General features: G+C 36.7%; 2 protein-coding genes across 3 annotated transcripts; both read right to left on the bottom strand.

Annotated features, from left to right (window-relative positions):
- Positions 1 to 296: 296 nt before the first annotated feature.
- LOC121750820 (ERI1 exoribonuclease 3-like) lies at positions 297 to 4,312 on the bottom strand. Its single transcript, XM_042145434.1, has 5 exons — positions 4,221 to 4,312; positions 4,072 to 4,155; positions 1,761 to 2,383; positions 1,094 to 1,269; positions 297 to 997 (listed from the first exon to the last, which is right to left on the bottom strand). The coding sequence occupies exons 2-5, from the start codon at positions 4,094 to 4,096 to the stop codon at positions 577 to 579; spliced, it is 1,245 nt and encodes a 414-aa protein (XP_042001368.1). The 5' UTR covers positions 4,097 to 4,155; positions 4,221 to 4,312; the 3' UTR covers positions 297 to 576.
- Positions 4,313 to 6,722: 2,410 nt separating this feature from the next.
- Positions 6,723 to 13,222, bottom strand: LOC121751986 (2-oxoglutarate dehydrogenase, mitochondrial-like). 2 transcript variants are annotated; one of them, XM_042146832.1, is made up of 9 exons: positions 13,069 to 13,222; positions 10,990 to 12,542; positions 10,453 to 10,679; positions 10,037 to 10,369; positions 9,449 to 9,695; positions 8,413 to 8,541; positions 8,119 to 8,334; positions 7,873 to 7,996; positions 6,723 to 7,201 (listed from the first exon to the last, which is right to left on the bottom strand). In XM_042146832.1, exons 2-9 carry the CDS (start codon positions 12,538 to 12,540, stop codon positions 6,972 to 6,974), a joined length of 3,057 nt encoding a protein of 1,018 aa, XP_042002766.1. In that variant the 5' UTR covers positions 12,541 to 12,542; positions 13,069 to 13,222; the 3' UTR covers positions 6,723 to 6,971. The 2 variants fall into 2 exon arrangements, with proteins under 2 accessions (XP_042002766.1, XP_042002765.1); XM_042146831.1 differs by having other exon boundaries at positions 10,990 to 12,643; positions 13,069 to 13,220.
- Between the last annotated feature and the right edge of the window lie 389 nt (positions 13,223 to 13,611).

Here is a 13,611-nt window from a genome sequence, read left to right as displayed (position 1 = left end):
AATTAAACTCGACGTAATTTTTTAGAAATGCATTGCTATTGTTTTGATAAATTGACACTGTCAACTTTGACCCATATATAATTGTGAAAATTAAAGATAATACTCCATCCTCTTTGCATAAAACGAAACTTTCTTTGACATGATATTTTATACATTTAAGTATTATTTTATAGTAAAATGAGAATTACACGATAAACATATCAGTTTAAATGAAACATTTAATAAACTAGACGAAGAGATTATCTATTTATTCACAACTTTCAAAGTTTGCGTGCAAAATCAAAATACACCAAAAATTCGTGTACTTCAACGCCAAACACCCTTGCACTAAAGTGCAATTGTTTTCCTTTCTAGTCAGCCTCTCTATTCCAATTGTTCATATTCACGACCTAGATTCATAGAAAGACTAATCAATCCCACAACTTACCTCTCAATTTTCATTATTTACTTACTAAAACTAAGAAGTGCTTCTCATCATTACCTAACCTCCCAAAGGAAAAACTTGCAAAATTATTTAAAGAAAGAAAATAATCTCAGTATCCCTCGAATAAAATATGATCAAAATAGATAGATTGATCACAAAGAAGCCCATTGGAAGTATTGGCAAAGGGCACCTCTTGCAGCTGTCCAATTCCCACATCCAAAGAAGATGCTCCCTTGCCTAGGACCTGGTTTCCTCACTATCCCTTTGCTGCTTTTCACCCCACAGTAACAAAACGGGTTCTGGTGCTGCCTTTGTGCACGTGGCGCGATGAAAACCGGCTTTTCTGGTGGCGCGTTGGTCATCAAGGGTTCGTCGCGAGTGAGTGAGTTGGTGATGGAGAACTTGAACCCCCTGTGCATGAGCAAAGCCAGAAGGCAGGCAGTGTTTCTGGCGTCGTCCAGTCCACAGTGAGCACGGCCTTGCCACGATAGGCCAGCCTTCTCGACTGCCTCTTTCAGGTTGCACCTCCCCCCACCGAACACCTCGCGAAAGGGGACTCGCAAATCGATCCATCTAGTCAAACACAGTTGAGAGTGAATCCTGTTAGTTCCTTTTATACAACATAAGAAACTTTTTCATCTCAGTCAAAAATAATGCTATGCTGCTGACCGGTTGAAATATGGAGGCTTTCGGATTTGTTTGAAGCGGCACTCGGATTCCAACATCACCTGGCAATCCCAATCAGACCATGTTACTATCGCGAAGTTGGCATTCTTTATTCCTTTGTTTTCAAGCCATTTGTCGTGGCTGAGAAGAGCTTCACTTAGCGAAACTCCACGGTCAACCTAAAAGCCCGCAAGATAAATATATATACACATCAGGAACTACATTAAATTCATAGAACCCCTAAGCAAGCACTACAAAACACAGATAAGCGGCATCTTCCAGATTTAAGCAACAATTCATCATATAGTATCATAACTAGTTTCACATAATGTCATTCTCGGGGTTGCAGGCTTCTTAGCATATATTATGGGCTTCAGCAGAGCATTAGAAAGAACTCTCCTAAGGAAAGGTTCAAATTTTGTGCAGCTACCCAAACCAAATCCACAAAGGTTCAAATTTTGTTACAAGGATTTCCACATAAGTGTAAATAGATATGCCATTAGTAGGTTAGACATTTAACATTACAAGTTCTGTTTATAGATCATGGAGAGAGAATCACAAATTTCTTCAGCATAAGACAAGGAACTGAGGTCCAAGGATAGTTTAAAGGAAAAAAAGAACAAAAGACACAAAAAACATGCATTGAAGAAGGCTGAATATGCTTATAAACCTGGATTTGCTGTATGCCCGTCAGATCTTTGCAGAAATCAGTTAGGTGTTGATTACAAGTCGGGCGAACATACGTCTGAAAGCTGTCTTCTAGCTGTCCGGTAATGCTGCTGACTATCACAGATGGAAACTCAATAATCTCTTGTGGATAAGGAACTCTTTCTTTGTCACATGTGGCCTCAAAGTCGATGACAACAAAATATTGGAAATCTTGGAATTGTTTATCATGTAGATAACTCTGAGCCATCATATGTGCTGGGACACGCTGAAATCTGTAGTTCATTGCAGAAGGGTGAAAGTGGGCATGAAAGACATTCAGGTGGCACATAAGAGCATTGTTACAGCCAGGATTCCTAGACCATTTGCCAAAGTCGTGATAATATAAGGGCCTCTTCGTAGATTCCTCAAGAGGTTCTACAGGCTCACTGCTTAAGGGGCAATCTTGATCTATAGCACCCGAACCTGAACCTGAACCTGAACCTGAATTTGAACCTGTTCGAACAGGGGCATCATCATGCAACTCTGGAAAACCTTCAAAGTAGGCCGTTTTATGTGATGGAGAACACAAGTAACCCGCATTTTGAATCTTTTTTATTGAAGTCTCATGGTTACTCTGCATAGCATCTGCATGTTCAGGGATCATGGCATTAGTAGTTCATCACCATAGCATGCACAATGCAAGCTAGCACTGACTACACAAGCTAATTATCCAAGCCATTTCAAATAAAGGCAAAGAAATACTAAGTAATCTGAAACATACAGTATCAAAAATTTCTATATACAGCTCCTCCTTACTGTTACAAAATTCATATATTGACACGTGATATGGATAAAATAAATTCAACTTTGTGGTGCTCTACTCTGAGCAATGGAACTTCACACATTTCACTCGTAGTTGAACTACATTTAAGTCTGTCTAGAAAGACTAAAGGCCATGCTCGTATACAAACAGGCTGAACAGCAACAACAGACGCTCAGTTTAATGCTGCTGTAGTTATATTAGATCTCATATCCAGATAAACAGACCAGATCTTATACTTCATTTTTTTCCTTATGCAGGACACATGTTTCTTTGACAGAACACTTTTATGAACAAGGTCCGAACAGTGTATTTTATTTTTGAATTTTGGAGCAAAGACTAATGTGGGCTAAGAAATACAAGCAACTTCTTTTTCTACTTTTTTTTTTTAAAAATTAACTTCATATACTTATATCATATATATGAAGGAGGAAATTACAAATCAACTCCTATAACAAGGTGGAAATACAAATTGCGCCTCCCAGGGTTCGAACTCGAGACCTCCATGATGGACGCGGTATCCAGCGCCCTTTACCGCTAGGCCAAGGGGCTTGGATTTCTTTTTCTACTTGACTCTTCTAAGTCTTCTTCCATCAAAAATTTCAAAAACACTCAGAAAGAAACTTCCATGTCTTGGAAAATGCTGTGATAGTACTCCCTACCTACTTGGATCGTATCATCTTCACTTGACAACTCTTGAAAGATCAAACATGATTATCCAACCTAACAATCTGCAAATTTTAGGTGCACATCCCATAAACAAAAGAAAATTGGGGAATTTCGGAGGATAAATGTCAAACAATCCCCCTCCAATTCCTTTACTCTAATTATTTCCATCTGCATCCTAGAAAGTTCAAACCATCTATTTCTCGTCATGTCTTCTCCTAACGAGCTTATGTCTTATCTTTAAGGAGGCATTTACTTTTAGCAATAGACTAGATTGAAAAAGATACATGATTGAATGTGTATCTAACTAAGCTGTCTCTATATGGAGTAGACAATAATAGCTCCAAATCAGCTATACTACACCACAGACATAAAACAACAATTAGATTATAAAAAAAGCATGTAGAAGCAAACATAAGAATATCACACACTAACCAACGCACAAACAAACATACTCAATTAATATCACTATACACTAGCCAATGTTGTGATCACCAACGCTAACCTTTCTCATCACATGCATCTATGCATAAACACTACTTTGAATAAACAAGGATCGTAAAAATCTCAAGCCCAATCGAAAAAAAGCTCAACAACGACACACAATTCACTCCCCCGCAATAGAGAAAACGAACCGAATCGAGAAAATAGAAAATAACACTGATCGTCGCTAAATTTCCTGTGACAGTTGATGTTATTTTTTTTCCTAAATTCCCATAACGTAACAAAATCACCTTAATTTTCTCAACAAAAAATAAGGAAAAATTGCACGAACCAAATCGCATTCGGCAAGCGATCCCTAGTAACGCAAGCATAAATTTAAGAGAGAGAGAGAGAGAGAATAAACCTTTATGATCCAGAGAAATCATCATGCAATCGGAAGCTACGAAGATCGGAGGGAAAGCACATCAAATCTCAGTCTGCAATTGCACTGCAAAAACGAAATTGGAGATGAAATACCTAGTATAGGTGATGTGATCGAGATCAGGTACCAACCTTCATAGCGCTGCGCTTGGCGAAGAGAGCGTTTGCTGCTGCTTTTGGGGCAATTAAAGGATATGTATATCATGGCGTTTACGTGTATTAAATTCTTATTTTTTTATATATAAAATTAATAACGCGAATATAATAATAACTGAAGTTTAACTTTGAGTAATACTATAATTGAAATAAATATTTAACTTCAAATAAAAGAATAACGAAACAACATAACTTATTTTTAGGTCATTTAAATACACAAATATATAAATACTATTTTACGTAATCATCAAAGCAAATAGATGATTGAAATTTGAAAATATCATCTATATATTGACGCAAGGTATTTAATAGCGGAGTTCAGTTTACAAGTATTACTCTTTAATTATGATTATAGATGGTTAAATGGTGTATTGTAATTAAGTTCAGTTACAAGTATTACTCTTTAATTATGATGATAGTTAAATGGTGTATTGTAATTAGTAGGGGTGGGAATTCGGTCGGTTCGGTTCCGACCGAACTGATTAGTCGGTTAACCGACTCCCATATTTTCCAATATCTAGAACCGGAACCGAACCGATTCCTCGAGGAACCGATCGGTTCGGTCCTCGGTTCCACTGAATGAACCGAACTCAAGTGCAAATGTAATACATTAAAAGTAATAAGTCGTGAAATCAAAAGGACAAAAACCATGATTCCATTCCATCATCAACGACCAAAATTCCAACAAAGTCTACAAAACTAAGTACAAAACCAATATAAACCAACATCATTCATCAAACTAATTTTTACTTTTCTAGAACCAAAATAATAAAACTAAAATAAATATATAAAAATTACATATTTAGAAAATAACGGTTATTCGGTTCTAACCTTTCGGTTCTCGGTTAGAACCGGAACCAAGATTAGCTTAAAAACTTAATAACCGGAACCAAACCTTAACCTTATTTTTTCGGTTCTCGGTTAACCAAGAACCAAGAACCGTTTCCCCAGGCCTAGTAATTAGAATGACATTCTTTAGGTTTTATAAATTACATAGGATTCCTATAATTCAGAAGGTATTTTATAACTGATGCGGAGTTTAGTGATAATTATGATACTCCCTTTGTCCCATTAGAAATGAAACATTTATTTTTCATCGAAATATTATATAGAGTTGTTTTGTGAGTTAATGAGAGAACAAAGTAAGAAAAACGAAACATTTATTGTTTTGTTTCCATTTTAGGAAAAGTTTTATTTTTTATGGGACAAAAAGAGTATTAATAATTATGCATGCAGGATGTAGTTTAGTTGGTTCTGGAATGGTAGATTTGATTCAATGAACAAGGTTCGAGTATCACTTTCTATTAGGAGTAACATTTTTCAAGCCCATTATACACCTTGAGGGCGGGCTCTTTTTAGGCAGCTAACCTCCCCTCAGTTGGCCACTGAGTATCTGATTTACATCATCCTCTTAGTGGATTTACCCTTTAGGGCCGGGGATTCAACCTTCTTTTCCCGCCCCAATAATATTAATGTTTATTATACTGATAGTGTAGTGTATAGTATGATATTATTATGGTTCTTTACATTATACTATTTCAGTTATAATAATATGGGATGTGATCAATTGCTAACTAATTAACAATCCAAATCTGAGACTAATTTTTAATCATTAGATTAGAAGATCTAGTGGTGGGTGGATATAATGTCATGTGGAAAATTTAAATGAATATTAAATAAAATTGAAGGGTAATAATGTCAATTCTCTCTTGTCAAAACTTTAAATTTACTTAACTCACTCGATTTATATTATTTTTTCGCAAAAAATATATCAAATTAAAGGTAATTTTATAAGGATTCTAACGAGATCTCACTTGCATATGTTCCGACGACGTTCGGATGATGAAATTTGATGATTTTTGTTTCAGTTTTCGTAACATATTTTTTATCAACAAATACATTAAAAAATCTCAATATATTGCATGTAAAATCTCAACATAATGTATGTAAAATCTCAATATATTGCATGTAAAATCTCAACATAATGCATGTGAAATCAACAAATACATTAAAAAATCTCAATATAATGCATATAAAATCTCAATATATTGCATATAAAATCTCAACATATTGCATGTGAAATCTCAATAAAACTGTACTGAGATTTTGTCTACTATTTATTGAGATTCGTAAGATTTAAATCTGAACCACTTATTTTAAGATCTAAGGGTGGAGATTTGGTCTTGATTTTGGATTGTGACGCTTTAAGCATTAAAAGATGACCCATAATAGTATAGCTGCAAATATTTGTACCGTTTATAGCTATAATATGAGATTTAGAAGACATTGTGAGCTAAACGGTGAATGATAAGTATTTTTTTTATGTTTCTTTCAACACAGTACCAAAAAGTAAAACTAACACCATTGAAATAACTCATCGATACATCTTTGTTGAAAACAAATCAGACATAAATGTTCTTGACACAGGACAGTGAAGTTATAACAACTAAAATAAAGGAAAAACATAAAAAATAGAACTTTGAAAGATTGATATTATCATGTTGTATTACTAATAATAAGGAATTATTACCAAACTGTCCACAATTTCATTTGGGCAATACCTCAAAAAATGTATACTCCTCATTTTAGGACGCTTGAATGAGTTCAGCGACAAATTTTATTCACAAATACAGAAACAGCCTAAAATCATGGCCGCTTCACGGTTTCGAGGAAGGCAAAAAATGGCGAAAACACACGTTGGTTCGATCTAGAAGGTGTTATTTGTACCTAAGTAATTGGATGAGGCTGCAAGGCTTTCTGGACAAGTTCAGTCTGCTCCTTAATGTGAACTTGGTAAAAGCCGGTAGCAGTCGCCGCAGACGGACCTCGGCCAGCGTACTTGACGTCATCCACAGTACCTCTACCAAGAGCTTTCATCGCAGTTCCAAGACGCGGCAAGATGTGGCTGTACGCTCCCATGTTCATGGGCTCTTCCTGGCACCACACGATCTCGGCATCTGAACAATCACACAGACCAAGCAGTCACTTTAGATGGTGATGATGATTCAAATAATCTGTCTGGAGTCCACAACCTCAACATAGATTTTGTATCCCCAACTTCCAGCATTTTTCAGGAAAAATGTACTATGTTTTCTCTTAAAAACTCTCAACTTAGCAAAAAGTTTGATTTGTGTCTTGTATAACGAAGTTCGGCAAAGGCACAACTAGTCAACTCAGCCAAATTTTAAGGTGAATTACAGATTTACAGTTCAATTAGGATAGAATTTGGGGTGAGGGGTTAATCATGTGTAATGTGCCCAACTTTCATGTTTTCCTTAACTAAAAGGTTGGGGACAAAAACCATAATTAACCCAACAAACAAAATTTATCTCAATTAAACTATAATCCACCCAAAAATCTGATGAGGTGGCTCATCGTTATATCGCCAGGTTACGTCAAACAAGATATAAATCAAATTTCCTGTAAGTCGATTCGAAGGACTTTGAAGAGGAGGTATGTTGGAAAGAATGCTGAAAGTTTGGGACACAAAACATGATTAAGATTTTAAATATTAAATAAAAAGTCTTAATTTGTAATTTGTCTTTGTCAAAGTGGATAGGCAATACTTCATGTACAGTTATTTGATTAAACCACATTTATTGTATATTTGCGAGTTTTGTAGACTTACTTGGGTATCGTTTCAGTTCACGCTGGATGAGATCAAACGGGAAGGGGCAAAGTTGCTCAACCCTACAAATCGCGACATCTCTTCCGTTCACTTTTTTCCTCTCTTCGTCAAGCTCATAATAAATCTGCAAATATATACCATACACTACGTTGTAAAATCATACTCTCAAGCTTTTACTATGACAACATACTTATTCCTTTTTCTTTGTGGGGGTTAGGAAAATTCAGAAAGAAGAATATCTCGTACCTTTCCAGAGCAAAGAACCAAACGTCTAATACCCTCTTCAAGATCTGAGTGATCATTTTGGTCCTTTATGAGACGTTTAAATCTTGTTCCTTGCTTGTCAAAACCTGGGTGTCCTTTAACATCATCGAACTCAGATAAATTTGATTTGCATTCCTTGTGACGAAGTAAATTCTTAGGGGACATCACAATGAGAGGTTTACGGAATTCCCTATGAATCTGAAACAAATAAGCAACAGGTGAGAAACTAGACGCAGCTGCACAATCTTAGAGATATAGTGAGTTAAAAACACTTACTTGGCGACGCAAAACGTGGAAATAATTTGCAGGAGTAGTAACATTAACCACCTGCCAATTGCACTCCTGAATTTGTTTTCTAAGGGTAGGGTCCATCTCGGGGATAACATAGGGATGTTCATCACTCATCTGTATTGTAACAGGAAAATCAGCTTTTCAGTTCAAGAAACAAAAATATCATGCATATCAAATATGAAGCTAAATGGGTATCGTATAAAAGAAGGGATGAACTGATACAATGTTCTGTAAGTGACAGCAAAATTTCAGAAGAGGGCCTCAGAGAATGTTTCGCTAGGCTTACAAGCTCTTAAAAAGACCATATGTGATGGTTTAGAGCATACAAGATCTTTTACAGTGGATATTATTAGCTCTGAAAATAAGATGACAGAAGCTTCTGAGCTCTTTTCAAAAAGGCAAGTACCAAAAAATATATCATTTTGATGAACCCCCTTATTATTTTAAGATTGTAAACTCTCATTAAAAACTTATAAGCTCAATTATCAAAACAATCAAACAAAAATATGGTCTAACAACTGTAAGTTCTAAGAACATGTAACAAATAGTTGAAACTTATAAGCTCTTATAATAACCTTAACCAAACTTCCTCTAAGTGCTGCAGTAAAATCACATGTGATTAAAATTTCATAGAAATATTGATTTCAACCAATGTATAAGCACTACGAAAAGCATGGAAATCCATCAAATTTTGTTGGTACTACAACTTAAACTTTGTGCTCAACTGTGGTAAATGTGCATGGTTCAATAAAGCCAGTGCCTCAAGAATTTGCCCTCTTCCAGTGCCTAGAAAACATAGTAGGTTCTGTGTTTTCCCCAGGAAAACAGTCAGCCGTTTGACCTTGATACAGTGGAATATACTTTTGTAGTTTTGTTCAGAGCTGTCTTTATTAGTCTTTCTCAATATAATTTTAGGATGCATCATTCAGACAGCTCGACAGCCAACAATAGAAATAGGAAAAACCAAGACAAATAATACAAGAAAAGTTATAAAGAGAGTAGAAGGATCATAAAGAGATACCTGAAGTAAACGCTCCAAACGAGCACTTGAGTGTTCAGGACCTTGACCATCATATCCATGAGGTAGCAGGACAACTAATCCAGTTTGACGCAACCATTTCGCCTCCCCACTGCTAATAAATTGGTCAAATATCACCTGAGCCCCATTGGCAAAGTCACCAAACTGGGCTTCCCAGAGTACCAGTGAATTGGGATTTTCCATGGAATAACCTAGTTCGAAACCTAAAACTCCAAACTCCGAAAGAGAGCTGAGAATAGGCAAGGATAAAGAGTAAACATCAGCATCTTCTCATTCTCATGAACAATTGCCTAAGAATTTGAAATTCCTGAAAGGACCAAGCTATTTTATGTATATCAAATAAAAAGCACAGCACATATGGTGCCTTGTGACTTTCTAAATATTTAAAATCACAGTAATTGACAGAGTGCACATGAATCACGTATGAACACTCTTTCTTTGCACCATTACATGTAAAAACTTTTCAACTAGTGAATAAAATACACCATAATTTCAGTGTGGAGATAAAGTTTAAGGACAAAGTATCTTTTTAGCACATGTGTGTGGAGCGGAAATAGGGAAATAAAATACCTGTTGCTAACAGTAAACGTCTCTTCATTTTGGTTTATCATAACATGATCTAAGGGGCAGTATTTTTCCCCTGTTTCTTGATCGTGTAAAACAAAATGCCTGTGGCTGAAAGTACCTCGCTCCACATCCTGCCCACTCAACCTGACATGATTTCCCTCGACCAACAAGGTTGCAAAAGCAAGTGCTTCTCCCATTGCCCAGTCAATGCCCTCACCTGTTTCAATCATCTTTGCTCGGTCTTCAAAGATCCTCTTCACTGCTCGGTGGGGTTTAAAAGTTTCTGGGAGAGTTGTAATGGCTTTGCCAACATTTTTCAAAATCTCAGGTTTTACTCTGCAAATAAATCATTTCAGCAACCGGAATTGAGACAAGCAACAAACAATGTTATCAGAGGACCTCTATTTGGTGAAACTTACCCAGTATTACGAATGCGAGAGAGCTGTTCAGGAGATTTGAAACCACCCCAGTACGCTGAAAGCCAGTCCCTTTTCACAGGCACGTAGTCTTTGCTGGCCATAAATTCTTCGTTTAGAATCGAAAGGACTTTGGTGTTTATTTTATCAATATCCTCTTTTGTAGCTTGACCCGATTCTAGAAGTTTGTTTTGGTAAATCTGAAGTGCGGAAGGATGATTCCGGATGACCTATACATATCATAAAAGTACAATAATCAGAAGCTTCTACTGTGAATGAATGGAAAAATGAATACTGGGTATTAAAAGAAGGAAAGATAACAAAGCTCATAACAAGTAGAAAAGAGACAGTAGAAGCAGGTCTTAATATCACAGAGAAGTAGAAAAAGAAATAACAGCAAGGACCTTACAGGCTTACACATACATATTGAGTATCAAGAAGGAATAATAACAAAGGTTTGAGCAAATTGAGAAGAAATGGTGAGAAAAGCAGATCTTGATTTCACAGAAAAAAAATGAAAAGAGGATAGACAAAATGGACCTTATACATCTTCGGTTGAGTGAATGATGGTTCATCAATTTCATTGTGGCCAAATCGACGATAGCACACGATGTCAACAACAACATCTGTATGGAATTTTTGACGCCACTCTGCTGCAAGTTCACAGACATGGACAACTGCTTCCACATCATCACCGTTGACATGGAAAATTGGAGCACTCAGAGCTTTCGCAACATCTGTACAATACTGAGAAGATCTTCCTGATCTTGGGTCAGTAGTGAATGCCACTTGATTGTTCACAACAATATGAATGGTGCCGCCAGTAGTGTAGTTTGGAAGAGCACTAAGATGCAAAGTTTCATAGACAACACCCTGTCCAGCAAAACTACCATCTCCGTGTATCAGAATGCCCATGTTTTTTGTTCTGTCAACATCATTAGAGTAATACTGTTTGGCTCTAGTTTTTCCAACCACTACAGGATCCACAGCTTCCAAGTGACTAGGATTTGCAACCAGTGACAAGTGAATTCTCTTGCCTCCCCTTGTTGGTCGGTCATAAGAAGTTCCCAAATGATATTTAACATCACCTGTTCCAGTGTAAAGACCAACCTCATCCACAGGTTTCGTACCACCACTAAATTCACTGAAGATCTGCCGAAGAGGTTTCCGCACAACATTGCCCAGAACATTCAATCTCCCTCTGTGCGACATTCCAATGACGATGCTCTTCACTCCAAGATCTGCCGACCTATCAAACATTTCCTTCATGCCAGGAATCAACGTCTCACAACCTTCAAGCCCGAACCTCTTGGCTGCAGTCCACTTCGCGGCTAAGAAGTTCTCAAATTGAGTACTCCAAATAAGCCGGTCAAGGATCACCTCACGCCGCTGGCGACTATACTGAGTTGGTGTTGGAGTCTCAATCTTGTCTCTCAGCCAGTTACATTTTTCTCTATCAGCAATGTGCATGTACTCGTAGCCTATGTTTCCACAATAAGCCTGTTCAAGTCTTTTCAATATCGCCCTCAGAGTTTGCACCGGGCGGTTCTCAGACAAGAATCCAGACATATGCCATACACCAATGAAGAACTCTCTATCAAGATCAGCTTCTGAGAAACCGTAAAGGGCTGGATCGAGGTCATCGGTAACATCCCTCTCTTCCAAACCTAACGGATCCAACTTGGCTTTTGTGTGACCATAAACCTGGTATGCTCTCACGAGCAATAACAGTCGCATACTCTCTTGAATGGTTTGCCCTGAAATCCCAGGTGAACTGGCAGCTTGCCCAACAAAATTCCTGAAGAAATTGTCCCACGATTCATCAACACTATTAGGATCCTGCTCCCAAGCCCTCTGGAGCTCTTCCAGATACACACTGCTCGTCCCATCCAAGAAGCTGTCAGTCAGCCTGGAGAGTGGAACTGGACGAGGAACAGGTGCAGATTGTGCCTTTGACCTAAAAACAGTTGAATGCAAATATCTGTTTCCAGCAGACAGGGTCCTCGTCCGCGTTGCATACGAACAACTATGCGCTAAAGTTCTCTGAATGGCATGCTTCGCAACACTGGACCCCACTCTAAGCCAGGCCATTGCTATAGACAATATACGATCAAATCTATCACTTTATATCCAAATTCAATCCTTTTCCAAGAATACTAACCAATATGAGCACTCAATCCATCAACATCACAACCTAATCAACAAATAAACATCGCATTGAAACACCATATAAACCAAAAAACACAATTTTCCATGATTAATCAGCCAGAAATATTCATTCTATCAGCGTAACAAATTTAGTACCATACCAAATTGTGAACTAACTCCACAGAGCAGTCAACCAAATTACAAATATCATAAAAGAGCACAAAAAAAAAGAGAAAACAAACTCCCATAAAAAAGTGTTAAAATCACAACACACAAGCAAAAAGATATACTCATAAAAAATCTACTACCAAAATTGAGCTTGCGTACTAAAAAATGGTGAAAGCTGAAGAAAAAGAAGCTCAGATAAAAAAATTTAGGCAGATCAACAACGCAAGAGACGCTAACAGTCCTCGATTTGAAACTGTTTGACTACATTTTTGCTTAAGAAGACTAAATAATCAATTTCCATACCTCAATTGTGAGAGAAAGTGAGATTGAGCTCCGAATCTGAGATGGTTGCGTGTTTTATTTTGTAATCCAGTTCTCGAATTTCTTTTCTTTTCATCAACTGTACAGTTATTTCTACTTATTCCATAAACTTCTGGAGATTCCTTTCTATTTCTTTTGGATATTTCATTATGTAAGAAGTAAATGTTATTATAAAGTCCAACTGCATTCAATTTACTTTCTTAATAGATTGATTGTTTTTTTTTTTTAAATATTTGTAAAAGATTTTCTTTTCAAATATCTGTATTAAATAAAATCTTTGAGAGTTACATAATAATTACATTCCGATTAAAAAATGTTTAGAACCTTTTGGAAACATTCAAAATAGACTTTTCTTGGAAGAAAAGTTAATATAGGCGTATTAGTATTTGTTTTTTGAAGTTTTATATGTTTGAAATAATACCTATCAGCACTCATTCAATGTGTAATGTTGCGTTGTCACGATTTTTTCAACCAAAAATTGTCTGCACGTGAATTAATAGTTCAGTTAACTGATTTTTCTACTAA

Source organism: Salvia splendens, chromosome 10, assembly GCF_004379255.2.
Source record: "Salvia splendens isolate huo1 chromosome 10, SspV2, whole genome shotgun sequence".
Lineage (NCBI taxonomy): Eukaryota > Viridiplantae > Streptophyta > Magnoliopsida > Lamiales > Lamiaceae > Salvia > Salvia splendens.
The sequence above is the reverse complement of the archived record's forward strand: the minus strand, read 5'-3'. Positions and strand labels throughout refer to the sequence as shown.

Bases quoted from the DNA above. Each gene is read 5' to 3' on its own strand.
- LOC121750820 (XM_042145434.1), bottom strand. From the start codon at position 4,096: ATGATGATTTCTCTGGATCATAAAG. The intron at 2,384-4,071 runs GTTTATTCTCTC...CTGAACATGCAG, and splicing joins GATTTCTCTGGATCATAAAG to ATGCTATGCAGAGTAACCAT. The intron at 998-1,093 runs GTCAGCAGCATA...GTGTTTGACTAG, and splicing joins AAGCCTCCATATTTCAACCG to ATGGATCGATTTGCGAGTCC.
- LOC121751986 (XM_042146832.1), bottom strand. From the start codon at position 12,540: ATGGCCTGGCTTAGAGTGGGGTCCAGTGTTGCGAAGCATGCCATTCAG. The intron at 8,335-8,412 runs GTAAGTGTTTTT...TATTTGTTTCAG, and splicing joins TCCACGTTTTGCGTCGCCAA to ATTCATAGGGAATTCCGTAA. The intron at 7,997-8,118 runs GTACGAGATATT...ATATATTTGCAG, and splicing joins TGGTTCTTTGCTCTGGAAAG to ATTTATTATGAGCTTGACGA.